At 53.2% G+C, this 26,748-nt stretch overlaps 1 protein-coding gene across 2 annotated transcripts in view; it reads left to right on the top strand.

The window, feature by feature from the left end:
* LOC139581391 (protein diaphanous homolog 1-like) overlaps positions 1–18,645 on the top strand; it is a 93,448-nt gene extending 74,803 nt beyond the window's left edge. For both annotated transcript variants that reach the window (XM_071411108.1, XM_071411106.1), the window contains 5 exons: positions 2,409–2,473; positions 5,157–5,336; positions 10,826–11,494; positions 17,030–17,141; positions 18,458–18,645. In XM_071411108.1, the coding sequence (XP_071267209.1) occupies positions 2,409–2,473; positions 5,157–5,336; positions 10,826–11,494; positions 17,030–17,141; positions 18,458–18,630 (1,199 nt within the window). In that variant the 3' untranslated portion in view covers positions 18,631–18,645. The remainder of the gene's footprint in view (positions 1–2,408; positions 2,474–5,156; positions 5,337–10,825; positions 11,495–17,029; positions 17,142–18,457) is intronic.
* Positions 18,646–26,748: the final 8,103 nt, after the last annotated feature.

Raw genomic sequence — 26,748 nt, 5'->3', positions numbered from 1 at the left:
TAACTGCACTGCTTCTAAATGTGTGTACACACACCGGCGCTCGCTCTGGCCTCCTCTAATGCTACATTATTATTGGTGGAAAGCAGCCCAGTCCTGCCCTCATGTATTATTTAGGGATTTTCTTTGAATTCTGTAAACTGTGCACAGGTTTTAATTAGTCTTCTCTCTGTGTTAGAGGCTTGTCCTATTTAGTCCTGCTCTGATGACACGAACAACAACACAACTGCTGCTTTGCTAGTGTTTCTCCTCTTCTCTCCCATTGACTATTTTCTAGATCATTCTGTCTCCTTGCCTCTCTTACTTTTCTCACCTTTCTTTTCTTTACCTGTTACTTCTCCATTTCTCATCTTAATCTTTCTGGATTAGTGTCTCTCTCTCTCGTCTCTCTCTCGCTCTGTCTCTCTCGCTCTGTCTCTCTCTCTCGCTCTGTCTCTCTCGCTCTGTCTCTCTCTCTCGCTCTGTCTCTCTCTCGCTCTGTCTCTCTCGCTCTGTCTCTCTCTCTCGCTCTGTCTCTCTCGCTCTGTCTCTCTCTCTCGCTCTGTCTCTCTCTCTCGCTCTGTCTCTCTCGCTCTGTCTCTCTCTCTCGCTCTGTCTCTCTCTCTCGCTCTGTCTCTCTCTCTCTCTCGCTCTGTCTCTCTCGCTCTGTCTCTCTGTCTCTCTGTCTCTCTCGCTCTGTCTCTCAGTCTCTCTCGCTCTGTCTCTCTGTCTCTCTCGCTCTGTCTCTCTCGCTCTGTCTCTCTCTCTCTCGCTCTGTCTCTCTATCTCTCGCTCTGTCTCTCTCTCTCTCGCTCTGTCTCTCTCTCTCTCGCTCTGTCTCTCTCTCTCTCGCTCTGTCTCTCTCTCTCTCGCTCTGTCTCTCTCTCTCTCGCTCTGTCTCTCTCTCTCTCGCTCTGTCGCTCTCTCTCTCGCTCTGTCTCTCTCTCTCTCGCTCTGTCGCTCTCGCTCTGTCGCTCTCGCTCTGTCTCTCTCGCTCTGTCTCTCTCGCTCTGTCTCTCTCGCTCTGTCTCTCTCGCTCTGTCTCTCTCGCTCTGTCTCTCGCTCTGTCTCTCTCTCTGTCTCTCGCTCTGTCTCTCGCTCTGTCTCTCGCTCTGTCTCTCGCTCTGTCTCTCGCTCTGTCTCTCGCTCTGTCTCTCGCTCTGTCTCTCGCTCTGTCTCTCGCTCTGTCTCTCGCTCTGTCTCTCGCTCTGTCTCTCGCTCTGTCTCTCGCTCTGTCTCTCGCTCTGTCTCTCGCTCTGTCTCTCGCTCTGTCTCTCGCTCTGTCTCTCGCTCTGTCTCTCGCTCTGTCTCTCGCTCTGTCTCTCGCTCTGTCTCTCGCTCTGTCTCTCGCTCTGTCTCTCGCTCTGTCTCTCGCTCTGTCTCTCGCTCTGTCTCTCGCTCTGTCTCTCGCTCTGTCTCTCGCTCTGTCTCTCAGTCTCTCTCGCTCTGTCTCTCTCGCTCTGTCTCTCTCGCTCTGTCTCTCTCGCTCTGTCTCTCTCGCTCTGTCTCTCTCGCTCTGTCTCTCTCGCTCTGTCTCTCTCTCTCTCGCTCTGTCTCTCTCTCTCTCGCTCTGTCTCTCTCTCTCTCGCTCTGTCTCTCTCTCTCTCGCTCTGTCTCTCTCTCTCTCGCTCTGTCTCTCTCTCTCTCGCTCTGTCTCTCTCTCTCTCGCTCTGTCTCTCTCTCTCTCGCTCTGTCGCTCTCTCTCTCGCTCTGTCTCTCTCTCTCTCGCTCTGTCGCTCTCGCTCTGTCGCTCTCGCTCTCGCTCTGTCTCTCTCGCTCTGTCTCTCTCGCTCTGTCTCTCTCGCTCTGTCTCTCGCTCTGTCTCTCGCTCTGTCTCTCGCTCTGTCTCTCGCTCTGTCTCTCGCTCTGTCTCTCGCTCTGTCTCTCGCTCTGTCTCTCGCTCTGTCTCTCGCTCTGTCTCTCGCTCTGTCTCTCGCTCTGTCTCTCGCTCTGTCTCTCGCTCTGTCTCTCGCTCTGTCTCTCGCTCTGTCTCTCGCTCTGTCTCTCGCTCTGTCTCTCGCTCTGTCTCTCGCTCTGTCTCTCGCTCTGTCTCTCGCTCTGTCTCTCGCTCTGTCTCTCGCTCTGTCTCTCGCTCTGTCTCTCGCTCTGTCTCTCGCTCTGTCTCTCGCTCTGTCTCTCGCTCTGTCTCTCGCTCTGTCTCTCGCTCTGTCTCTCGCTCTGTCTCTGTCTCTCGCTCTGTCTCTCGCTCTCGCTCTGTCTCTCGCTCTCGCTCTGTCTCTCGCTCTCGCTCTGTCTCTCGCTCTCGCTCTGTCTCTCGCTCTCGCTCTGTCTCTCGCTCTCGCTCTGTCTCTCTCTCTCGCTCTGTCTCTCTCTCTCGCTCTGTCTCTCTCTCTCGCTCCGTCTCTGTCTGCCTTGTCTCTCTCCCGGTCTGTCCTCTTTTCTTCCTCTCATCCCTCTCCGTCTCTCCACAGACAACATGGTGGACAAGACCAAGGTGGAGTCCAGTCAGGCCAAAGCCATAGAGTTGGAGAAGAAGGTGAAACACACACACACACAGACAGACGATTGTAATGAGATTCTCCGTGTTCATCTCTCCCTGACACCCAACTAGCAGTCTAAATAAGAAAGAGACGAATGAGAGAATGAGTACACACGCCTGACGGCTTACTGATGGAGTACACACACACACACACACACACACACACACACACACACACACACACACACACACACACACACACACACACACTAGTTGAGGGCTAAGTGCTGTGGTTGCGGGGGGGGGGTTGCTACCATGGGGTTTTCCCCCCCATTATGAGTCTGACAGGATAATTGCAAACAGTGAGCTGAAACTATCCCCATCTCTCTCTCTCTTACACACACTCTGACATTCTGTCCCATTACATGAAAATTAACGTAAACATACCCATTCTCTGGATATGGACAATCACAATCAGTCTCTGCAACTGACACACACACACACACACACACACACACACTGGTTGATATGATAATTTCTGTCAGGATGAGACTGTCAGAAAGAAGAGAAAGTCTAGTGTCTGCAAGTTAAACACCAAACCAGCTGTGTGTGGGACCGTGTGTGTGGGACGGTGTGTGTGTGTGGGACGGTGTGTGTGTGTGGGACGGTGTGTGTGTGTGGGACGGTGTGTGTGTGTGGGACGGTGTGTGTGTGTGTGGGACGGTGTGTGTGTGTGTGGGACGGTGTGTGTGTGTGTGTGGGACGGTGTGTGTGTGTGTGTGGGACGGTGTGTGTGTGTGTGTGTGGGACGGTGTGTGTGTGTGTGTGTGGGACGGTGTGTGTGTGTGTGTGTGGGGCGGTGTGTGTGTGTGTGTGTGGGACGGTGTGTGTGTGTGTGTGTGGGACGGTGTGTGTGTGTGTGTGGGACGGTGTGTGTGACGGTGTGTGTGTGTGTGTGGGACGGTGTGTGTGTGTGTGTGGGACGGTGTGTGTGTGTGTGTGTGGGACGGTGTGTGTGTGTGTGGGACGGTGTGTGTGTGTGGGACGGTGTGTGTGTGTGGGACGGTGTGTGTGCGTGTGGGGGACCGTGTGTGTGTGTGTGGGGGACCGTGTGTGTGGGACCCCGCGTGTGTGTGTGTGGGACCCCGCGTGTGTGCGTGTGGGGGACCGCGTGTGTGCGTGTGGGGGACCGCGTGTGTGCGTGTGGGGGACCGCGTGTGTGCGTGTGTGTGTGGGGGACCGTGTGTGTGTGTGTGGGGGACCGTGTGTGGGGGACCGTGTGTGTGTGTGGGACCGTGTGTGTGTGTGTGTGGTGGACCGTGTGTGTGCGTGTGGGAGCGCGTGTGTGTGTGGGGGACCGTGTGTGTGGGGGACCGTGTGTGTGTGTGGGGGACCGTGTGTGTGGGGGACCGTGTGTGTGTGTGTGTGGGGGACCGTGTGTGTGTGTGGGGGACCGTGTGTGTGCGTGGGGGACCGCGTGTGTGCGTGGGGGACCGTGCGTGGGGGACCGCGTGTGTGCGTGGGGGACCGTGTGTGGGAGCGTGTGTGTGTGTGGGGGACCGTGCGTGTGGGAGCGTGTGTGTGTGTGGGGGACCGTGTGTGTGCGTGTGGGAGCGTGTGTGTGCGTGGGGGACCGTGTGGTGTGTGTGGGGGACCGTGTGGTGTGTGTGGGGGACCGTGTGGTGTGTGTGGGGGACCGTGTGTGTGTGTGTGTGTGGGGGACCGTGTGTGTTCTCTCCAGTGTAGCTGGACACTAAGCTGTGTGTGTTCTCTCCAGTGTAGCTGGACACTAAGCTGTGTGTGTTCTCTCCAGTGTAGCTGGACACTAAGCTGTGTGTGTTCTCTCCAGTGTAGCTGGACACTAAGCTGTGTGTGTTCTCTCCAGTGTAGCTGGACACTAAGCTGTGTGTGTTCTCTCCAGTGTAGCTGGACACTAAGCTGTGTGTGTTCTCTCCAGTGTAGCTGGACACTAAGCTGTGTGTGTTCTCTCCAGTGTAGCTGGACACTAAGCTGTGTGTGTTTTTAACCATGTGTTCTCATCTTGTTCAATAACTGGATTCTGAGCCTCGTGTGCTTTTAACCCTTTATATACTGTTTCTATCTCTTTGTCCTGATGTATGGAATAAGTACTTTAATTGCTTTTGTATTGAAGGGGGAATTTTGCATATCCCAACTCCCCCAGAGACACCCTCAGAGAGTGGAGGCAGGGTCTGCCTTTGTCAACGGTGACCCTGGAGTAATTAGGGTGAAGGACCTTGCTGACTGTGTCTGTTCTCTCCTGTAGCTGGATGCAGAGCTGACTGTGTGTGTTCTCTCCTGTAGCTGGATGCAGAGCTGACTGTGTGTGTTCTCTCCTGTAGCTGGATGCAGAGCTGACTGTGTGTGTTCTCTCCTGTAGCTGGATGCAGAGCTGACTGTGTGTGTTCTCTCCTGTAGCTGGATGCAGAGCTGACTGTGTGTGTTCTCTCCTGTAGCTGGATGCAGAGCTGACTGTGTGTGTTCTCTCCTGTAGCTGGATGCAGAGCTGACTGTGTGTGTTCTCTCCTGTAGCTGGATGCAGAGCTGACTGTGTGTGTTCTCTCCTGTAGCTGGATGCAGAGCTGACTGTGTGTGTTCTCTCCTGTAGCTGGATGCAGAGCTGACTGTGTGTGTTCTCTCCTGTAGCTGGATGCAGAGCTGACTGTGTGTGTTCTCTCCTGTAGCTGGATGCAGAGCTGACTGTGTGTGTTCTCTCCTGTAGCTGGATGCAGAGCTGACAGCACGTCAGGAGCTGCAGGTAGAGCTGAAGAAAATGGAAGGAGACTATGAGCACAGAGTCCATGAGCTGGCTGCTGAAAAGGAGACTCTGGGATCTGAGAAGCAGGAGAGAGAGACCGAGAACCTGAGCCTAATGGGGCAGATCAACACACTCAATGAGGAGGTACACACTCACACAGAGAGAACCCTTCAGTCATTTAGCAGACACGCTTATCCGGAGACACTTAGTGCATTCATCTAAAGATGGCGATGTGAAAACCCAGAGCTCCAAGTTGTGTTACTCTACCAATAAGAAGAGTAGAAAACTCCCCTTGACCAATAAGAACAGAGTAGAAAACTCCACTTGACCAATAAGAAGAGTTGAAAACTCCCCTTGACCAATAAGAACAGAGTAGAAAACTCCCCTTGACCAATAGGAGTAAAGGAGACAGTAATAGGATCTCCAAGTAGCTCATAAGAAGTGGTCCACTCAGCTGACACAGAGAGAGATGGGAGGAGGAGGAGAGGTGTACCTGTCCTGGTGCTAGTCCAGCTGGACCCTGCCTCATAGTGACACACTGAGCATGTACCATCTGAAACACACAGGCCAAAACAGTCTGCCCGCATCAGTGTGTGTGTCCGCTTAAGTATGTGTCTTATGGCTCCACACAGACCTTGGCAGGTCCCTTCCCCAACAGGCTGAGGCCAGCAGAATCATCTCATGGTCTCTCACGTCCAACTGGCTGTCCCCACGTCAACACACACATCTAAACCCTCATCCACAGATCATTCACTCCCTCCTCCATTTGAGACTCAGCCCTATCCAGAGAGTCTTCATATGTAGAACACACACACACACACACACACACACACACACACACACACACACACACACACACACACACACTAGAAATACAGAGAAGGAAGTCTTCTCTCATGGTGTATTAGCATAATCTTTCAGGCTTGAAATCTTCTCTGTTGAAATATCTATTTTTGCTCACTCTCTTCCTCTACCAATCCTGTCTCTCTCTCAATTTAAATAAAATTCAATAGACTATTGATGAGGCAAGATAAAATTACTTACTTTGTTTTTATATGAATAATTTAACAATGGTGGGACCAACAGTGATAATAATAGTAGTAGTTGAAATGGGATTACCATTAACAACAACTACTCTCTCCCCGTCTTTCTCTCTCTCCGTCTCTCCCCATCTCTCTCTCGCTCTCTCTCCGTCTCTCCCCATCTCTCTCTCCCCGTCTCTCCCCATCTCTCTCTCTCTCTCTCGCTCTCTCCCCGTCTCTGCCCATCTCTCTCTCGCTCTCTCCCCGTCTCTGCCCATCTCTCTCTCGCTCTCTCCCCGTCTCTGCCCATCTCTCTCTCGCTCTCTCCCCGTCTCTGCCCATCTCTCTCTCGCTCTCTCCCCGTCTCTGCCCATCTCTCTCTCGCTCTCTCTCCCCATCTCTCTCTCTCGCTCTCTCCCCATCTCTCTCTCCCCATCTCTCTCTCGCTCTCTCTCCGTCTCTGCCCATCTCTCTCGCTCTCTCCCCATCTCTCTCTCGCTCTCTCCCCATCTCGCTCTCTCTCCCCATCTCTCTCTCCCCGTCTCTCCCCATCTCTCTCTCGCTCTCTCCCCATCTCTCCCCATCTCTCTCTCGCTCTCTCCCCATCTCTCTCTCGCTCTCTCCCCGTCTCTCCCCATCTCTCTCTCGCTCTCTCCCCATCTCTCTCTCGCTCTCTCCCCGTCTCCCTCTCGCTCTCTCCCCGTCTCTGTCTCGCTCTCTCCCCGTCTCTGTCTCGCTCTCTCCCCGTCTCTCTCTCTCTCTCTCCCCGTCTCTGTCTCGTTCTCTCCCCGTCTCTGTCTCGCTCTCTCCCCGTCTCTGTCTCGCTCTCTCCCCATCTCTCTCTCTCTCCCCGTCTCTCTCTCCCCGTCTCTCTCTCTCTCTCTCCCCGTCTCTGTCTCGCTCTCTCCCCGTCTCTCGCTCTCTCCCCGTCTCTCGCTCTCTCCCCGTCTCTCTCTCGCTCTCTCCCCGTCTCTCTCTCGCTCTCTCCCCGTCTCTCTCTCGCTCTCTCCCCGTCTCTGTCTCGCTCTCTCCCCGTCGCTCTCTCTCTCTCTCCCCGTCGCTCTCTCTCGCTCTCTCCCCGTCTCTCTCTCTCTCTCTCCCCGTCTCTCTCTCTCTCTCTCCCCGTCTCTCTCTCTCTCTCTCCCCGTCTCTCTCTCTCGCTCTCTCTCCCCGTCTCTCTCTCGCTCTCTCTCCGTCTCTCTCTCGCTCTCTCCCCGTCTCTCATTCGCTCTCTCCCCGTCTCTCTCTCTCTCTCTCCCCGTCTCTCTCTCTCTCTCCCCGTCTCTCTCTCTCTCTCTCCCCGTCTCTCTCTCGCTCTCTCCCCGTCTCTCTCTCGCTCTCTCCCCGTCTCTCCCCGTCTCTCTCTCGCTCTCTCCCCGTCTCTCTCTCGCTCTCTCCCCGTCTCTCTCTCGCTCTCTCCCCGTCTCTCTCTCGCTCTCTCCCCGTCTCTCTCTCGCTCTCTCCCCGTCTCTCTCTCGCTCTCTCCCCGTCTCTCATTCGCTCTCTCCCCGTCTCTCTCTCGCTCTCTCCCCGTCTCTCATTCGCTCTCTCCCCGTATCTCTCTCGCTCTCTCCCCGTCTCTCTCTCTCTCTCTCCCCATCGCTCTCTCGCTCTCTGCCCATCTCTCTCTCGCTCTATCCCCATCTCTCTCATTCGCTCGCTCTCTCCCCATCTCCCCCTCGCTCGCTCCCTCTCTCCCCCTCGCTCCCTCTCTCCCTCGCTCGCTCCCTCTCTCCCTCTCTCCCCCTCTCTCGCTCGCTCCCTCTCTCCCCTCGCTCCCTCTCTCCCGCTCGCTCGCTCCCTCTCTCCCTCGCTCCCTCTCTCTCCCTTGCTCTCTCCCTTGCTCTCTCCCTCGCTCCCCCTCTCCCACTCGCTCTCCCTCGCTCCCCCTCTCCCACTCGCTCTCTCCCCGTCTCTCTCGCTCTCTCCCCGTCTCTCTCTCGCTCTCTCCCCGTCTCTCTCTCGCTCTCTCCCCATCTCTCTCTCTCCCTGTCTCTCTCTCGCTCTCTCGCTCTCTGCCCATCTCTCTCTCGCTCTATCCCCATCTCTCTCATTCGCTCGCTCTCTCCCCATCTCCCCCTCGCTCGCTCCCTCCCTCGCTCGCTCCCTCTCTCCCCCCCTCGCTCGCTCCCTCTCCCCCCCCTCGCTCGCTCCCTCTCCCCCCCTCGCTCGCTCCCTCTCTCCCCCCCTCGCTCGCTCCCTCTCTCCCCCCCCTCGCACGCTCCCTCTCCCCCCCCTCGCTCGCTCCCTCTCCCCCCCCTCGCTCGCTCCCTCTCCCCCCCCCTCGCTCGCTCCCTCTCCCCCCCCCCTCGCTCGCTCCCTCTCCCCCCCTCGCTCGCTCCCTCTCCCCCCCTCGCTCGCTCCCTCTCCCCCCCCCTCGCTCGCTCCCTCTCCCCCCCTCGCTCGCTCCCTCTCCCCCCCTCGCTCGCTCCCTCTCCCCCCCCTCGCTCGCTCCCTCCCCCCCTCGCTCGCTCCCTCTCCCCCCCCTCGCTCGCTCCCTCTCCCCCCTCGCTCGCTCCCTCTCTCCCCCCCCTCGCACGCTCCCTCTCCCCCCCCTCGCTCGCTCCCTCCCCCCCCCCTCGCTCGCTCCCTCTCCCCCCCTCGCTCGCTCCCTCTCCCCCCCCTCGCTCGCTCCCTCTCCCCCCCCCCTCGCTCGCTCCCTCTCCCCCCCCCTCGCTCGCTCCCTCTCCCCCCCTCGCTCGCTCCCTCTCCCCCCCTCGCTCGCTCCCTCTCCCCCCCCCCTCGCTCGCTCCCTCTCCCCCCCTCGCTCGCTCCCTCTCCCCCCCTCGCTCGCTCCCTCTCCCCCCCCTCGCTCGCTCCCTCTCCCCCCCCTCGCTTGCTCCCTCTCCTCCCCCTCGCTCGCTCCCTCTCCTCCCCCTCGCTCGCTCCCTCTCCTCCCCCTCGCTCGCTCCCTCTCCTCCCCCTCGCTCGCTCCCTCTCCTCCCCCTCGCTCGCTCCCTCTCCTCCCCCTCGCTCGCTCCCTCTCCTCCCCCTCGCTCGCTCCCTCCTCCCCCTCGCTCGCTCCCTCTCCTCCCCCTCGCTCGCTCCCTCTCCTCCCCCTCGCTCGCTCCCTCTCCTCCCCCTCGCTCGCTCCCTCTCCTCCCCCTCGCTCGCTCCCTCTCCTCCCCCTCGCTCGCTCCCTCTCCTCCCCCTCGCTCGCTCCCTCTCCTCCCCCTCGCTCGCTCCCTCTCCTCCCCCTCGCTCGCTCGCTCCCTCTCTCCCTCGCCCCCTCTCTCCCTCGCTCCCTCCCTCGCTCGCTCGCTCGCTCCCTCTCTCCCTCGCCCGCTCGCTCGCTCCCTCTCTCCCTCGCTCGCTCCCTCTCTCCCTCGCTCGCTCCCTCTCTCCCTCGCCCCCTCCCTCTCTCCCTCGCTCGCTCCCTCTCTCCCTCGCTCGCTCCCTCTCTCCCTCGCTCGCTCCCTCTCTCCCTCGCTCGCTCCCTCTCTCCCTCGCTCGCGCCCTCTCTCCCTCGCTCGCGCCCTCTCTCCCTCGCTCGCTCCCTCTCTCCCTCGCTCGCTCCCTCTCTCCCTCGCTCGCTCCCTCTCTCCCTCGCTCGCTCCCTCTCTCCCTCGCTCGCTCCCTCTCTCCCTCGCTCGCTCGCTCCCCCTCTCTTCCCGTCGCTCGCTCGCTCCCTCTCTCTTCCCGTCGCTCGCTCCCTCTCTCTTCCCGTCGCTCGCTCGCTCGCTCCCTCTCTCTTCCTTTCGCTCGCTCGCTCCCTCTCTCTTCCCGTCGCTCGCTCGCTCTCTCTCTCTTCCCGTCGCTCGCTCGCTCTCTCTCTCTTCCCGTCGCTCGCTCGCTCTCTCTCTCTTCCCGTCGCTCGCTCGCTCTCTCTCTCTTCCCGTCGCTCGCTCGCTCTCTCTCTCTTCCCGTCGCTCGCTCGCTCTCTCTCTCTTCCCGTCGCTCGCTCGCTCTCTCTCTCTTCCCGTCGCTCGCTCGCTCTCTCTCTCTTCCCGTCGCTCGCTCGCTCTCTCTCTCTTCCCGTCGCTCGCTCGCTCTCTCTCTCTTTCCGTCGCTCGCTCGCACTCTCTCCCCGTCGCTCGCTCGCACTCTCTCTCTTTCCGTCGCTCGCTCGCTCTCTCTCTTCCCTTCGCTCGCTCGCTCTCTCTCTCTTCCCCTCGCTCGCTCGCTCTCTCTCTCTCTCTTCCCCTCGCTCGCTCGCTCTCTCTCTCTCTCTTCCCCTCGCTCGCTCGCTCTCTCTCTCTTCCCCTCGCTCGCTCGCTCTCTCTCTCTTCCCCTCGCTCGCTCGCTCTCTCTCTCTTCCCCTCGCTCGCTCGCTCTCTCTCTCTTCCCCTCGCTCGCTCGCTCTCTCTCTCTCTCTTCCCCTCGCTCTCTCGCTCTCTCTCTCTCTCTTCCCCTCGCTCGCTCGCTCTCTCTCTCTTCCCCTCGCTCGCTCGCTCTCTCTCTCTTCCCCTCGCTCGCTCGCTCTCTCTCTCTTCCCCTCGCTCGCTCGCTCTCTCTCTCTTCCCCTCGCTCGCTCGCTCTCTCTCTCTTCCCCTCGCTCGCTCGCTCTCTCTCTCTTCCCCTCGCTCGCTCTCTCTCTTTTCCCGTCGCTTGCTCGCTCGCTCTCTCTCTCTTCCCGTCGCTTGCTCGCTCTCTCTCCCCGTCTCTCTCTAGATAGAGAAGCTCAATAAGGATCTGGAGGAGGCCAAGGCTAGAGTGGTCATCGTCCATGTCCCAAGTGGTCCTGCTCCTCCTCTACCAGGCCAAGGTGGTCTCTCACCTCCCCTTCCGGGACAAACCGGCATGCCCCCTCCCCCTCCACCCCTACCCGGCCAAGCAGGCCTCCCTCCTCCCCTCCTGGGTATGCCCGCTCCCCCACCGCCCCCGCCCTTACCAGGTATCCCCGGCCCCCCTCCACCCCCTCCTCTCCCTGGGATGGCCGGTATGCCCCCGCCACCCCCTCCTCTCCCTGGGATGGCCGGTATGCCCCCGCCACCCCCTCCTCTCCCTGGGATGGCCGGTATGCCCCCGCCACCCCCTCCTCTCCCTGGGATGGCCGGTATGCCCCCGCCACCCCCTCCTCTCCCTGGGATGGCCGGTATGCCCCCGCCACCCCCTCCTCTCCCTGGGATGGCCGGTATGCCCCCGCCACCCCCTCCTCTCCCTGGGATGGCAGGTATGCCCCCGCCACCCCCTCCTCCACCGGGGATGGCCGGTATGCCCCCGCCACCTCCTGGAATGGGGGCCTGGGGCGCCTCTGTGCCACCCCCTCTGCCCTTCGGCCTGGCACCCAAGAAGGAGTACAAGCCTGAGGTGCAGCTGAAGAGAGCCAACTGGAGCAAGGTAAGGATGGAAGTGTGTGGGTGTGCATATGTTAGATGATGAGAACATGAGCTAAGATGTGAGTGTCAGTCTCTCTTCTAAAACTGCACTTAAAGTTGGTAGGAGTGTGTGTGTGTGTGTGTGTGTGTGTGTGTGTGTGTGTGTGTTCTGTCCTTTATTAGTGTGCCCAATCAAAGTCTGGAATAACAACTGCAAAGCTCTTGACCGTGTGTGTGAATACTAAGACCGTGACCCTATGTGAGTGTGTATGACTGTGTGTGAATGTTCTTTCAAGAGTGTGTGTGTGGACTGGAGTGTCTCTGTTCCATGGCCTCCTCTCTCTCATCTGCGATGGTTAAAACATCAAACCGGCCCGTCTCTCTTTAGCCTAAAGCTACTGTTTAATAGCTTCAGCGGAGTTCATCTGTGTTTAGTCTCTCTCTCCCTCTCTCTCGCTCTTTCTCCCTCGCTCTCCCCAAATCTCTGTTCTCTTTGTTGGTTCTGCGGGTTGGTGAGAGCCCTTTGACGAGGATGTCACAGAAATGGCTTTTTTAATAAGGTTGCTTCTTTTAACTGCTGGTGAAAGATAATTAAATAGCTTCTAGAAAGAACAGCTTTCTTTTGTAATTTAAATTAGCATTTTATTTCTCCAGCCCCTGTATCACATTCTTTCCCCCTTCCTCACCCCCACATCCACTCCCAGAAGCATCTTGGGTAATGAAAGGGTCACATATGTGAAGTTTCTCTCTCTCTCTCTCTCTCTGAGTTGAATGGCTGTGATCAAATCATTGGTCACATACACATGGTTAGCAGATGTTGATGCGAGTGTAGCGAAATGCTTGTACTTCTCTTTCCGACCGTACAGTAATATCTAACAAGTAATCTAACAATTCCACAACAACTACCTAAGAAACACAAATCTAAGGGATGGAATAAGAATATGTACATATAAATATATGGCTAGGAGAAGTGAGGATGGATCAACAACATTGTAGTTACTCCACAATACTAACCTAATTGACTTAGTGAAAAGAAGGAAGCCTGTACAGAATATAATTATTCCATAATTTGCATCCTGTTTGCAACAAGGCACTAAAATAATAGTGGCAAAAGTGGAAAAGCAATTCACTTTTTGTCCTGACTAAAAAGTTATGTTTGGGAAAAATCCAATACAACACGTTACTGAGTACCACTCCATATTTTCAAGGATATTCTAGTGGCTGCATCATGTTATGGGTATGCTTGTAATTGGTAAGGACTCGGGAGTGTTTCAGGATAAAAAGAAACTGAATGGAGCAAAGCACAGGCAAAATCCTAGAGGAAAACCTGGTTCAGTCTATTTCCCACCAGACACTGGGAGATAAATTCACTTTTCGGCAGGACAATAACCCAAAACATTATCTACACTGGAGTTGCTTACCAATAAGTTATTACATATTTAAGTTTTGATTCAAATCTGCTTGAAAACCTACGGCAAGACCTGATGGTTGTCGAGCAATGATCAACAACCATTTTGACAAATGTTACACAATCCAGGTGTGGAAAGCTCTTAGATATTTACCCAGAAGACTAACAGCTGTAATCCCTAAGAAAGGTGCTTCTACAAAGCATTGACTCAGGGGCGAGAATACTTATGTAAATTAGATTTCTATATTTCATTTTCAGTACATTTAGTACATTTCTAAAAACATGTTTTCACTTTGTCATTATGGGTTATTGTGAGTAGATGGGTGAGAGAACATTTATTCAATCCATTTTGAATGCAGGCTGTATCACAGCAAATTGTGGAACAAGTTAAGGGGTATGAATACTTTCTGTAGGCACTGTAGGTTGACCTCTCACCTCTACCCATCACTCCAGTCCAATACTGCTCAAGGCCAATAACAACCTCACAAATGACCCCCCATCACACCCCTCATCCCTCGCTTCTGGGGCACTGCAGCAGCGCCATCTGCACTTCCCTTCTCCTTTTTCTCCTCCTCCTCCTATCCCTCGTTACTCGGCCCAGTGAAACAATGCCACCGTCAGCCCACTCTGGCCCCTGACCCTTTTCCTTCTCTGCTGTCCACACACACACACACACCGCTTGGTGCTGCAGGCAGGGTGGCAAGGTGATGACCTCACGGGTGCGTTGGTTGAGCTCAGCGCTGATGGAATGCCAGGGGCCCTCAGGCTGCACACGTCTCCTGGCCGGCCTCCCTGATCTTTCTCTCTATTTTTTCTCTGTCTCTCTCTCTGTCTGTCTCGCTGTGTCTCTCTCGGCCGGCGTCTCTCTCGGTCTCTCTTCATAGCTTGTTTGTTTTCTCTGTCTCGTTCTTGTTCTCTATTTTCTCTCTCTGTGTCTTTCTGTCTGTGTCTCATTTCAGTTCAAGGGGCTTTATTGGCATGGGAAACATATGTTAACATTGCCAAAGCAAGTGAGGTAGATAATATACAAAAGTGAAATAAACAATAACAATGAACAGTTAACATTACACATACAGAAGTTTCAAAACAATAAAGACATTACAAATGTCATATTATTTATATATAGTGTTGTTACGATGTACAAATAGTTAAAGTACAAAAGGGAAAATAAATAAGCATAAATATGGGTTGTATTTACAATGGTGTTTGTTCTTCACTGGTTGACCTTTTATTGTGGGAACAGGTCACAAATCTTGCTGCTGTGATTGCACTCTGTGGAATTTCACCCAGTAGATATGGGAGTTTATCAAAATTGGGTTTGTTTTCAAATTCTTTGTGGATCTGTGTAATCTGAGGGAAATATGTCTCTAATATGGTCATACATTGGGCAGGAGGTTAGGAAGTGCAGCTCAGTTTCCACCTCATTTTGTGGGCAGTGTGTACATAGCCTGTCTTCTCTTGAGAGCCATGTCTGCCTTCGGCGGCCTTTCTCAATAGCAAGGCTATGCTCACTGAGTCTGTACGTAGTCAAAGCTTTCCTTAAGTTTGGGTCAGTCACAGTGGTCAGGTATTCTGCCACTGTGTACTCTCTGTTTAGGGCCAAATAGCATTCTAGTTTGCTCTGTTTTTTTGTTAATTCTTTCCAATGTGTCAACTAATTATCTTTTTTTTTTCTCATGATTTGGTTTGGTCTTATTGTGTTGCTGTCCTGGGGGTCTGTTTGTGTTTGTGAACAGAGCCCCAGGACCAGCTTGCTTAGGGGACTCTTCTCCAGGTTCATCCCTCTGTAGGTGATGGGAATCACTTCCTTTTAGGTAGTGGTAGTGGTCGAATTTAACGTCTCTTTTCTGGATTTTGATAATTAGCGGGTATCGACCTAATTCTGCTCTGCATGCATTATTTGGTGTTTTACGTTGTACACGGAGTATATTTTTGCAGAATTCTGCATGCAGAGTCTCAATTTGGAGTTTGTCCCATTTTGTGAATTCTTGTTTGGTGAGCGGACCCCATACCTCACAACCATATAGGGCAATGGGGTCTATAACTGATTCAAGTATTTTTAGCCAGATCCTAATTGGTATGTTGAATTTTATGTTCCTTTTGATGGCATAGAAGGCCCTTCTTGCCTTGTCTCGCAGATCGTTCACAGCTTAGTGGAAGTTACCTGTGGCACTGATGTTTAGGCTGAGGTATGCATCGTTTTTTGTGTGCTCTAGGGCAACGGTGTCTAGATGGAGTTTGTATTTGTGATCCTGGCGACAGGACCTTTTTTGGAACACCATTATTTTTGTCTTACTGAGATTTACTGTCAGGGCCCAGGTCTGACAGAATCTGTGCAGAAGATCTAGGTGCTACTGTAGGCCCTCCTTGGTTGGGGACAGAAGCACCAGGTTATCAGCAAACAATAGACGTTTGACTTCAGATTCTAGTAGGGTGAGGCCGGGTGCTGCAGACTGTTCTACTGCCCGCGCCAATTCCTTAATATATATGTTGAAGAGGGTGGGGCTTAAGCTGCATCCCTGTCTCACCCCATGGCTCTGTGGGAAGAAATGTGTGTTTTTTGCCTATTTTAACCGCACACTTGTTGTTTGTGTTCATGGATTTCATAATGTCGTATGTTTTACCTCTCTCTTTTCTCTCTCTTTCTCTCTGTCTCTCTTTCTCTGTCTCGCTCTCTCTCTGTCTCGCTGGTTCTCTCTCTCGCTCTGTCTCGCTGGTTCTCTCTGTCTCGCTGGTTCTCTCTCTCGCTCTGTCTCGCTGGTTCTCTCTCTCGCTCTGTCTCGCTGGTTCTCTCTCTGTCTCGCTGGTTCTCTCTCTCGCTCTGTCTCGCTGGTTCTCTCTCTCTCTCTGTCTCGCTGGTTCTCTCTCTCGCTCTGTCTCGCTGGTTCTCTCTCTCGCTCTGTCTCGCTGGTTCTCTCTCTCTCTCTCTGTCTCGCTGGTTCTCTCTCTCTCTCTGTCTCGCTGGTTCTGTCTCTCGCTCTGTCTCGCTGGTTCTGTCTCTCGCTCTGTCTCGCTGGTTCTCTCTCTCGCTCTGTCTCGCTGGTTCTCTCTCTCTCTCTGTCTCGCTGGTTCTCTCTCTCTCTCTGTCTCGCTGGTTCTCTCTCTCTCTCTGTCTCGCTGGTTCTCTCTCTCTCTCTGTCTCGCTGGTTCTCTCTCTCAGAAGGCAGTTTATTATGAGGTGGTAATTGTTGGAAGAGAGAGAAGAAAATGAGCAATATAGAAATAAGAGAGGAGGATGAAGGAGGAGAGGATAAAGGGGGGAGGGAGAAGAGGAGGATAAAGGGGGGGGGAGAATGGAATCCTCGCTCTCTCTCTCTGACGGAGAATGAGTAGGAGGGAAATGACTAGCTTGCTCCTCTCCTCCTCCGTTTCTCTCTCCATCCTCTCTTTCTCTCTCCATCCTCTCTTTCAGCGTCCTGGTCTTCCTGCTCTCGTCTGTCCTTCTCTCCTCCTCCTCCGTGTCTCTCTCCATCCTCTCTTTCAGCTCCCTGGCCCTGCTGCTCTTTCTCTGTCCTTCTCTCCTCCTCCTCCGTGTCTCTCTCCATCCTCTCTTTCAGCGTCCCGGTCCTCCTGCTCTTTCTCTGTCCTTCTCTCCTCCTCCTCCGTGTCTCTCTCCATCCTCTCTTTCAGCTCCCTGGTCCTCCTGCTCTTTCTCTGTCCTTCTCTCCTCCTCCTCCGTGTTTCTCTCCATCCTCTCTTTCAGCTCCCTGGCCCTGCTGCTCTTTCTCTGTCCTTCTCTCCTCCTCCTCCGTGTCTCTCTCCATCCTCTCTTTCAGCTCCCTGGCCCTGCTGCTCTTTCTCTGTCCTTCTCTCCTCCTCCTCCGTGTCTCTCTCCATCCTCTCTTTCAGCGTCCCGGTCCTGCTGCTCTTTCTCTGTCCTTCTCTCCTCCTCCTCCGTGTCTCTCTCCATCCTCTCTTTCAGCTCCCTGGCCCTGCTGCTCTTTCTCTGTCCTTCTCTCCTCCTCCTCCGTGTCTCTCTCCATCCTCTCTTTCAGCTCCCTGGCCTCCTGCTCTTTCTCTGTCCTTCTCCCACTTGATTGCTGGATTTATGGATGAATGTTATTTTGCTAAATTGCACAGAGAGTTTGATGAAAGGATTCGTGAGGCATTTATCTCTCTCTCCCCTCTCTCTCTCTGTGTGTGTAACAGATTGGATATGAGGATCTGTCTGAAAACAGTTTCTGGACTAAGACCAAAGAGGATCGCTATGAGAACAACGAGCTCTTCGCCAAACTCACCTTGGCCTTCTCCCAGACCAAGAGTGAGTGTCACCCCATGCACGTGTGTTTATGCAGGCATGAGTGTCACCCTGTGCACGTGTGTTTATGCAGGCTTGTGTGTCACCCCGTGCACGTGTGTTTATGCAGGCTTGTGTGTCACCCTGTGCACGTGTGTTTATGCAGGCTTGTGTGTCACCCTGTGCACGTGTGTTTATGCAGGCTTGTGTGTCACCCCGTGCACGTGTGTTTATGCAGGCTTGTGTGTCACCCTGTGCACGTGTGTTTATGCAGGCATGTGTGTCACCCCGTGCACGTGTGTTTATGCAGGCTTGTGTGTCACCCTGTGCACGTGTGTTTATGCAGGCTTGTGTGTCACCCTGTGCACGTGTGTTTATGCAGGCTTGTGTGTCACCCCGTGCACGTGTGTTTATGCAGGCTTGTGTGTCACCCTGTGCACGTGTGTTTATGCAGGCATGTGTGTCACCCCGTGCACGTGTGTTTATGCAGGCATGTGTGTCAACCTGTGCACGTGTGTTTATGCAGGCATGTGTGTCACCCTGTGCACGTGTGTTTATGCAGGCTTGTGTGTCACCCCGTGCACGTGTGTTTATGCAGGCTTGTGTGTCACCCTGTGCACGTGTGTTTATGCAGGCTTGTGTGTCACCCTGTGCACGTGTGTTTATGCAGGCTTGTGTGTCACCCTGTGCACGTGTGTTTATGCAGGCTTGTGTGTCACCCCGTGCACGTGTGTTTATGCAGGCTTGTGTGTCACCCCGTGCACGTGTGTTTATGCAGGCATGTGTGTCCTGTGGCTCATGTGTCCCTGCCTGACAGCAGTGCACTTGTCTCAGTAAAGTTGACTTACTAATGATGGATTTTTCTCCTGTTCCATCTCTCTCCATCTCTCTCCATCTCTCTCCATCTCTCTCCATCTCTCTCCATCTCTCTCTCTCCATCTCTCTCCATCTCTCTCTCTCCATCTCTCTCCATCTCTCTCTCCATCTCTCGCTCTCGCTCTCTCTCGCTCTCTCTCGCTCTCTCTCGCTCTCTCTCGCTCTCTCTCGCTCTCTCTCGCTCTCTCTCGCTCTCTCTCGCTCTCTCTCGCTCTCTCTCGCTCTCTCTCGCTCGCTCTCTCGCTCTCTCTCTTTCGCTCTCTCTCTCTCGCTCTCTCTCTCTCGCTCTCTCTCTCTTTCGCTCTCTCTCTCTCGCTCTCTCTCTCTTTCGCTCTCTCTCTCTTTCGCTCTCTCTCTCTTTCGCTCTCTCTCTCTCTTTCGCTCTCTCTCTCTCTTTCGCTCTCTTTTTCTCTTTCTCTTTTTCTCTCTTTTTCTCTCTCTCTCTATGTCCATTCATCCCACAGCCTCCAAAGGTAAGAACACACAAATTATGTTGGGTACAAGGGCTTGTGTGTGTGTTGTTTTGGCCTTGTTGTCTCATTCTGAGACACAGAGTACGCACTGGGTAAAATGGATTGGGATTTGGGGTTTTGAGGAGAAAGGGGAGGAGGAATGGATGGGGAGGAGGGAGGAATAGATATGGATGGGGAGGAGGGAGGAATAGATATGGATGGGGAGGAGGGAGGAATAGATATGGATGGGGAGGAGGGAGGAATAGATATGGATGGGGAGGAGGAATAGATATGGATGGGGAGGAATAGATATGGATGGGGAGGAGGGAGGAATAGATATGGATGGGGAGGAGGGAGGAATAGATATGGATGGGGAGGAGGGAGGAATAGATATGGATGGGGAGGAGGAATAGATATGGATGGGGAGGAATAGATATGGATGGGGAGGAGGGAGGAATAGATATGGATGGGGAGGAGGGAGGAATAGATATGGATGGGGAGGAGGGAGGAATAGATATGGATGGGGAGGAGGGAGGAATAGATATGGATGGGGAGGAATAGATATGGATGGGGAGGAGGGAGGAATAGATATGGATGGGGAGGAGGAATAGATATGGATGGGGAGGAATAGATATGGATGGGGAGGAGGGAGGAATAGATATGGATGGGGAGGAGGGAGGAATAGATATGGATGGGGAGGAGGGAGGAATAGATATGGATGGGGAGGAGGGAGGAATAGATATGGATGGGGAGGAGGGAGGAATAGATATGGATGGGGAGGAGGGAGGAATAGATATGGATGGGGAGGAAGGGAAAGGGGAGGGGTTACAGATGCCCTGTGACTAGCCACCTGGTGTCCTGGCACAGAGCACTGTCATTAGTGTCACACACAGACACACACACTACCCACTCACCTGTCCAGATTCTCCTGTCACCTTGTTCCTGTGTCCCTGAACCTGCTGCTCCAAATTCATCATGACAGCTAACTGACCTTCAGCTACGATGCAATCAGAATACACCTTCTGGCTCACTCTTAGACACGTGCACCTAGTCCTCCACATACACTCAAACACACACACACACACACACCCGCTCTCAGGTTGTCCGAGTTGTTGAAATGTCAAGGTTGTCAACTGTCCAATCAGCATTCACCTGTAGAGTGGTTAAGGTCTGCTGTCAGTCTGTGATTCGTTAGCATGCCTCTGGTCCCTCCGTGTGATTGGCTGAGACACTGTTGCCCCATTTGATGTTGGATAACCTTTTCTGATATCTGACTGTAAACACACTGCCCTTTTCAATAGCTCCAACTGTGTGTGTGTGTGTGTGTGTGTGTGTGTGTGTGTGTGTGTGTGTGTGTGTGTGTGTGTGTGTGTGTGTGTGTGTGTGTGTGTGTGTGTGTGTGTGTGTGTGTGTGTGTGTGTGTGTGTGTGTGTTAAAAATGAATAACTGAAATGTCTTGAGTCAATAAGTATTCATCCCCTTTTAAGGTAAGCCTAAACAAGTTCAGGAGTAAACATTTGCTTAACAAGTCACATGATAAGTTGCATGGACTCACTCTGTGTTCAATAATAGTGTTTAACATGACTTTTGAATAACTACCTCATCTCTACCACACACATATCACACATTACATATCTGTAAGGTCCGTCAGTCGAGCAGTGAATTTCAAGCACAGATTCAAGCACAAAGACCAGGGAGGTTTTCCAATGCCTCGCAAGGAAGTGCCCCTGTTAGATTGGTTAAATAAAATAATAGCAGACCTTGAATGTATGAATTACACTTTGGATGGTGTATCAATACACCCAGTCACTACAAAGATACAGGCGTCCTTCCTAACTCAGTTGCCGGAGAGGAAGGAAACCACTCAGGGATTTCACCATGAAGCTAATGGTGACTTAAAACAGTTACAGAGTTGAATGGCTGTGATCAAATCAAATCATTGGTCACATACACATGGTTAGCAGATGTTAATGCGAGTGTAGCGAAATGCTTGTACTTCTCTTCCCGACCGTGCAGTAATATCTAACAAGTAATCTAACAATTCCACAACAACTACCTAAGAAACACAAATCTAAGGGATGGAATAAGAATATGTACATATAAATATATGGCTAGGAGAAGTGAGGATGGATCAACAACATTGTAGTTACTCCACAATACTAACCTAATTGACTTAGTGAAAAGAAGGAAGCCTGTACAGAATATAATTATTCCATAATTTGCATCCTGTTTGCAACAAGGCACTAAAATAATAGTGGCAAAAGTGGAAAAGCAATTCACTTTTTGTCCTGACTAAAAACTCATGTTTGGGACAAATCCAATTCAACACGTTACTGAGTACCACTCCATATTTTCAAGGATATTATAGTGGCTGCATCATGTTATGGGTATGCTTGTAATTGGTAAGGACTGGGGAGTGTTTCAGGATAAAAATAAACTGAATGGAGCAAAGCACAGGCAAAATCCTAGAGGAAAACCTGGTTCAGTCTATTTCCCACCAGACACTGGGAGATAAATTCACTTTTCGGCAGGACAATAACCCAAAACATTATCTACACTGGAGTTGCTTACCAATAAGTTATTACATATTTAAGTTTTGATTCAAATCTGCTTGAAAACCTACGGCAAGACCTGATGGTTGTCGAGCAATGATCAACAACCATTTTGACAAATGTTACACAATCCAGGTGTGGAAAGCTCTTAGATATTTACCCAGAAGACTAACAGCTGTAATCCCTAAAAAAGGTGCTTCTACAAAGCATTGACTCAGGGGCGAGAATACTTATGTAAATTAGATTTCTATATTTCATTTTCAGTACATTTAGTACATTTCTAAAAACATGTTTTCACTTTGTCATTATGGGTTATTGTGAGTAGATGGGTGAGAGAACATTTATTCAATCCATTTTGAATGCAGGCTGTATCACAGCAAATTGTGGAACAAGTTAAGGGGTATGAATACTTTCTGTAGGCACTGTAGGTTGACCTCTCACCTCTACCCATCACTCCACTCCAATACTGCTCAAGGCCAATAACAACCTCACAAATGACCCCCCATCACACCCCTCATCCCTCACTTCTGGTGCACTGCAGCAGCGCCATCTGCACTTCCCTTCTCCTTTTTCTCCTCCTCCTCCTATCCCTCGTTACTCGGCCCAGTGAAACAATGCCACCGTCAGCCCACTCTGGCCCCTGACCCTTTTCCTTCTCTGCTGTCCACACACACACACACACACCGCTTGGTGCTGCAGGCAGGGTGGCAAGGTGATGACCTCACGGGTGCGTTGGCTGAGCTCAGCGCTGATGGAATGCCAGGGGCCCTCAGGCTGCACACGCCGGCCGAGAGAGACACAGCGAGACAGACAGAGAGAGAGACAGAGAGAAAATAGAGAGAAAGATCAGGGAGGCCGGCCAGGAGACGTGGCCGGCCTCCCTGATCTTTCTCTCTATTTTCTCTCTGTCTCTCTCTCTGTCTGTCTCGCTTAGTCTCTCTCGGCCGGGCGTCTCTCTCTCGGCCGGCGTCTCTCTCGGTCTCTCTTCATAGCTTGTTTGTTTTCTCTGTCTCGTTCTCGTTCTTGTTCTCTATTTTCTCTCTGTGTCTCTTTCTCTCTCTCTCTCTCTGTCTGGTTCTCTCTGTGTCTGTGTCTCTGTGTCTCTCTCGGTCGGAGTCTTTCTCGGTCTCTCTCCCTCGTCATAGCTTGTTTGTTTTCTCGTTCTCGGTCCCTCTTGTTCTCTCGGTCTCTCTCGGTCGGTGTCGTTCTCGGTCTCTCTTCCTCTTCATAGCGTGTTTGTTTTCTCGTTCTCGGTCTCTGCTCTCTGAGCAACAGTATGTTATATAGTTAGTGTGTTGAAGTGGATGTGTGGTGGTGCTTCTGGAAACCCGTATCACTCTTTTCCCTGAAGTGTGTGAGATTCTGGCTGTAATTTCTCTACTTTGAAGCGTTTGTGTCGGCTCTTTCTCTTTAATATTCCTCTCTTCAGTCTTTGCTTCTGTTCTTCCTTTTCTGCCAGCTAGCACAGTGATAGATAGCAGGGGTCTTTTGATGTCTGCGCCTCCGATATGCCAATTAGCCAGAGTGGAGGGAGTGATGGAGGGAGTGATGGAGGGAGTGATGGAGGGAGTGATGGAGGGAGTGATGGAGGGAGGGAGAGGGGGAGGGAGAGGGGGAGGGAGAGGGGGATAGGGAAGGAGAGAGATGAGAGAGAGAGAGAGAGAGGGGGGGGATGGGGATGGAGAGAGGGGGGATGGGGATGGAGAGAGGGGGGATGGGGGATGGGGATGGAGAGAGGGGGGATGGGGATGGAGAGAGGGGGGGATAGGGAAGGCGAGAGGGGGGGATAGGGAAGGCGAGAGCGAGGGGGGGATAGGGAAGGCGAGAGCGAGGGGGGGATAGGGAAGGCGAGAGCGAGGGGGGGGATAGGGAAGGAGAGAGATGGGGGTAGGGAAGGAGAGCAAAGAAAGTGATGAGTAGAAGGAAACAGTAAGATGAGGGGGGTGGTGATTAATATGGTAGTGACTCTGTACATCTCATCCTCTAATTCTTCTCTTGGTGGTCCTCTCTCTACATCTTCTTCTCTTGGTGGTCCTCTCTCTCTACATCTTCTTCTCTTGGTGGTCCTCTCTCTCTACATCTTCTTCTCTTGGTGGTCCTCTCTCTACATCGTCTTCTTCTCTTGGTGGTCCTCTCTCTACATCGTCTTCTTCTCTTGGTGGTCCTCTCACTCCTTCTTCGTCTTTTTCTCTTGGTGGTCCTCTCACTCCTTCTTCGTCTTCTTCTCTTGGTGGTCCTCTCACTCCTTCTTCGTCTTTTTCTCTTGGTGGTCCTCTCACTCCTTCTTCGTCTTTTTCTTCTCTTGGTGGTCCTCTCACTCCTTCTTTCGTCTTCTTCTCTTGGTGGTCCTCTCACTCCTTCTTCGTCTTCTTCTCTTGGTGGTCCTCTCACTCCTTCTTCGTCTTCTTCTCTTGGTGGTCCTCTCACTCCTTCTTCGTCTTCTTCTCTTGGTGGTCCTCTCACTCCTTCTTCGTCTTTTTCTTCTCTTGGTGGTCCTCTCACTCCTTCTTTCGTCTTTTTCTCTTGGTGGTCCTCTCACTCCTTCTTCGTCTTTTTCTCTTGGTGGTCCTCTCACTCCTTCTTTCGTCTTCTTCTCTTGGTGGTCCTCTCACTCCTTCTTTCGTCTTCTTCTCTTGGTGGTCCTCTCACTCCTTCTTTCGTCTTCTTCTCTTGGTGGTCCTCTCACTCCTTCTTTCGTCTTTTTCTCTTGGTGGTCCTCTCACTCCTTCTTCGTCTTTTTCTCTTGGTGGTCCTCTCACTCCTTCTTTCGTCTTCTTCTCTTGGTGGTCCTCTCACTCCTTCTTTCGTCTTCTTCTCTTGGTGGTCCTCTCACTCCTTCTTTCGTCTTCTTCTCTTGGTGGTCCTCTCACTCCTTCTTTCGTCTTCTTCTCTTGGTGGTCCTCTCACTCCTTCTTTCGTCTTTTTCTCTTGGTGGTCCTCTCACTCCTTCTTCGTCTTTTTCTCTTGGTGGTCCTCTCACTCCTTCTTTCGTCTTCTTCTCTTGGTGGTCCTCTCACTCCTTCTTTCGTCTTCTTCTCTTGGTGGTCCTCTCACTCCTTCTTCGTCTTTTTCTCTTGGTGGTCCTCTCACTCCTTCTTTCGTCTTCTTCTCTTGGTGGTCCTCTCACTCCTTCTTTCGTCTTCTTCTCTTGGTGGTCCTCTCACTCCTTCTTTCGTCTTCTTCTCTTGGTGGTCCTCTCACTCCTTCTTCGTCTTCTTCTCTTGGTGGATCTCTCCACCCATTGACTTCATTTCCTCATCTTCTTTTCCACTTGTTCACCTTTCCAAGAAGTGTCTTTAGATGTCTCCTGGGGAGGCCGTCTCCTGGGGAGGCCGTCTCCTGGGGAGGCCGTCTCCTGGGGAGGCCGTCTCCTGGGGAGGCCGTCTCCTGGGGAGGCCGTCTCCTGGGGAGGCCGTCTCCTGGGGAGGCCGTCTCCTGGGGAGGCCGTCTCCTGGGGAGGCCGTCTCCTGGGGAGGCCGTCTCCTGGGGAGGCCGTCTCCTGGGGAGGCCGTCTCCTGGGGAGGCCTGCTTATGTTCTCCTAGTCTTCTCTCTTCTCTTCCTTCTCCTCGCTTCATCTCCCTCCCTCGATCATTTGTTTGTGGCGTACCCGTGCAGCAACGCAACCTGGTTTCTGATTATCCGCCCCCCTACTGAGCACGCTCAGTGACACACCGGCGTTGGAGACGCCTCCTCGCTGTGCCACAACGAATATATTGACCTATTTCATTACCACGGTAACCTGATGGCATGCCGTGCTGAGGCTCACCCCCTCAGATCCCTGCTTCTAGTTCAACACACACAGCCAACGCTGATAAGAGTGTCAATAAAGTAGTCATCTTGATCACCACCATTGCTGCACTAGAAGTATATTTAGGTATATTTAAATGTTTGTTAGTCTGTCTGTCGGGTTGCTCCCCAGCACTTGCACACCAATTATAATTGGTGTGCAAGTGTCATTTGATCTCCCCGTGTTCAGCGGAAATCTATTTCTTACACTGTGAGGGTGTTTGTACGTGTGTGTTCTCTGGTCCAAATCTGTGTGTGTGTGTTTCTCTCACTAAGATTCTATCTTGTCCTCTCTCCGTCCTAATGATACAGCCTCTGCAGGACAGGTCATACCAGACTGGTCAACAGGCCCTCCTTGCCTCACTCTCCCACACCAGTGGTGTATTATTATAGCTAGGCAGTACAGTCGTAGGGAGAAGATGGAGCATTGTTAGAAAACACCATTTAATGCCTCACGTTGTGTGAGTTTTGGGATGAGGTGTAGAGAGATGCAGTGGGAGGAGGAGATGGAGAAATAAGAGGTAGATGGTCCCCCTCTGTCTTTTCTCTCTCCTTCTCCCCCCTCCTTCCCTCTCATCTCTCCTTCCCTCTCATCTCTCCTCCTTCCCTCTCTCTCTCTCTCATCCACCCTTCTTCTCTCATCCACCCTTCTTCTCTCCTCCACCCTTCTTCTCTCCTCCACCCTTCTTCTCTCCTCCACCCTTCTTCTCTCCTCCACCCTCCCTCCCTCTCTCTTCTCTCCTCCACCCTCCTCTCTCTTCTCTCCTCCACCCTCCTCTCTCTTCTCTCCTCCACCCTCCTTCCCATCCTGGGTGGTGTAGGTGTCTGTTGTGGGTAGTGTAGGTGTCTATGGTGTAGGTGTATGTGTATGTGGTGTAGGGATGGGTGGTGTGGGTGGTGTAGGTGTCTATGATGTGGGTGGTGTAGGTGTCTGCGGTGTGGGTGGTGTAGGGGTGTCTGCGGCGTGGGTGGTGTAGGAGTGTCTGCAGGGTGGGTGGTGTAGGGGTGTCTGCGGCGTGAGTGGTGTAGGTGTCTGTTGTGGGTGGTGTAGGCATCTGTGGTGTGGGTGGTGTAGGCGTCTGTGGTGTGGGTGGTGTAGGCGTATGTGGTGTAGGCGGTGTAGGCGTCTGTGGTGTAGGCGTCTGTGGTGTAGGCATCTGTGGTGTAGGCGTCTGTGGTGTAGGTGTCTGTGGTGTAGGTGTCTGCTGTATGGGTGGTGTAGGTGTCTGCGGTGTGGGTGGTGTAGGTATCTATGGTGTGGGTGGTATAGGTGTGTCTGCGGCGTGGGTGGTGTAGGTGTCTGTGGGTGTTGTTGGTGTCTATGGTGTGGGTGGTGTAGGTGTCTATGGCGTGGGTGGTGTAGGGGTGTCTGCAGGGTGGGTGGTGTAGGTGTCTGTTGTGGGTGGTGTAGGTGTCTGTTGTGGGTGGTGTAGGTGTCTGTTGTGGGTGGTGTAGGTGTCTGCGGCGTGGGTGGTGTAGGGTTGTCTGCGGCGTGGGTGGTGTAGGGTTGTCTGTGGCATTGGGTGTGTCTGTGACGTGGGTGGTGTAGGGGTGTCTGTGGTGTGGGTGTGTCTGGTGTGGGTGGTGTAGGGGTGTCTGGTGTGGGTGGTGTAGGGGTGTCTGTGGCGTGGGTGGTGTAGGGGTGTCTGTGGCGTGGGTGTGGGTGGTGTAGGGGTGTCTGTGGCGTGGGTGTGTCTGTGGTGTGGGTGGTGTTGGTGTCTATGGTGTGGGTGGTGTAGGTGTCTATGGCGTGGGTGGTGTAGGGGTGTCTGCAGGGTGGGTGGTGTAGGTGTCTGTTGTGGGTGGTGTAGGTGTCTGTTGTGGGTAGTGTAGGTGTCTGCGACGTGTAGGGGTGTCTGCGGCGTGGGTGGTGTAGGGTTGTCTGCGGCGTGGGTGGTGTAGGGGTGTCTGTGACATGGGTGTGTCTGTGACATGGGTGGTGTAGGGGTGTCTGTGGTGTGGGT

This window comes from Salvelinus alpinus, chromosome 7 (genome assembly GCF_045679555.1).
Source record: "Salvelinus alpinus chromosome 7, SLU_Salpinus.1, whole genome shotgun sequence".
Taxonomy (NCBI): domain Eukaryota; kingdom Metazoa; phylum Chordata; class Actinopteri; order Salmoniformes; family Salmonidae; genus Salvelinus; species Salvelinus alpinus.
The sequence above is the reverse complement of the archived record's forward strand: the minus strand, read 5'-3'. Positions and strand labels throughout refer to the sequence as shown.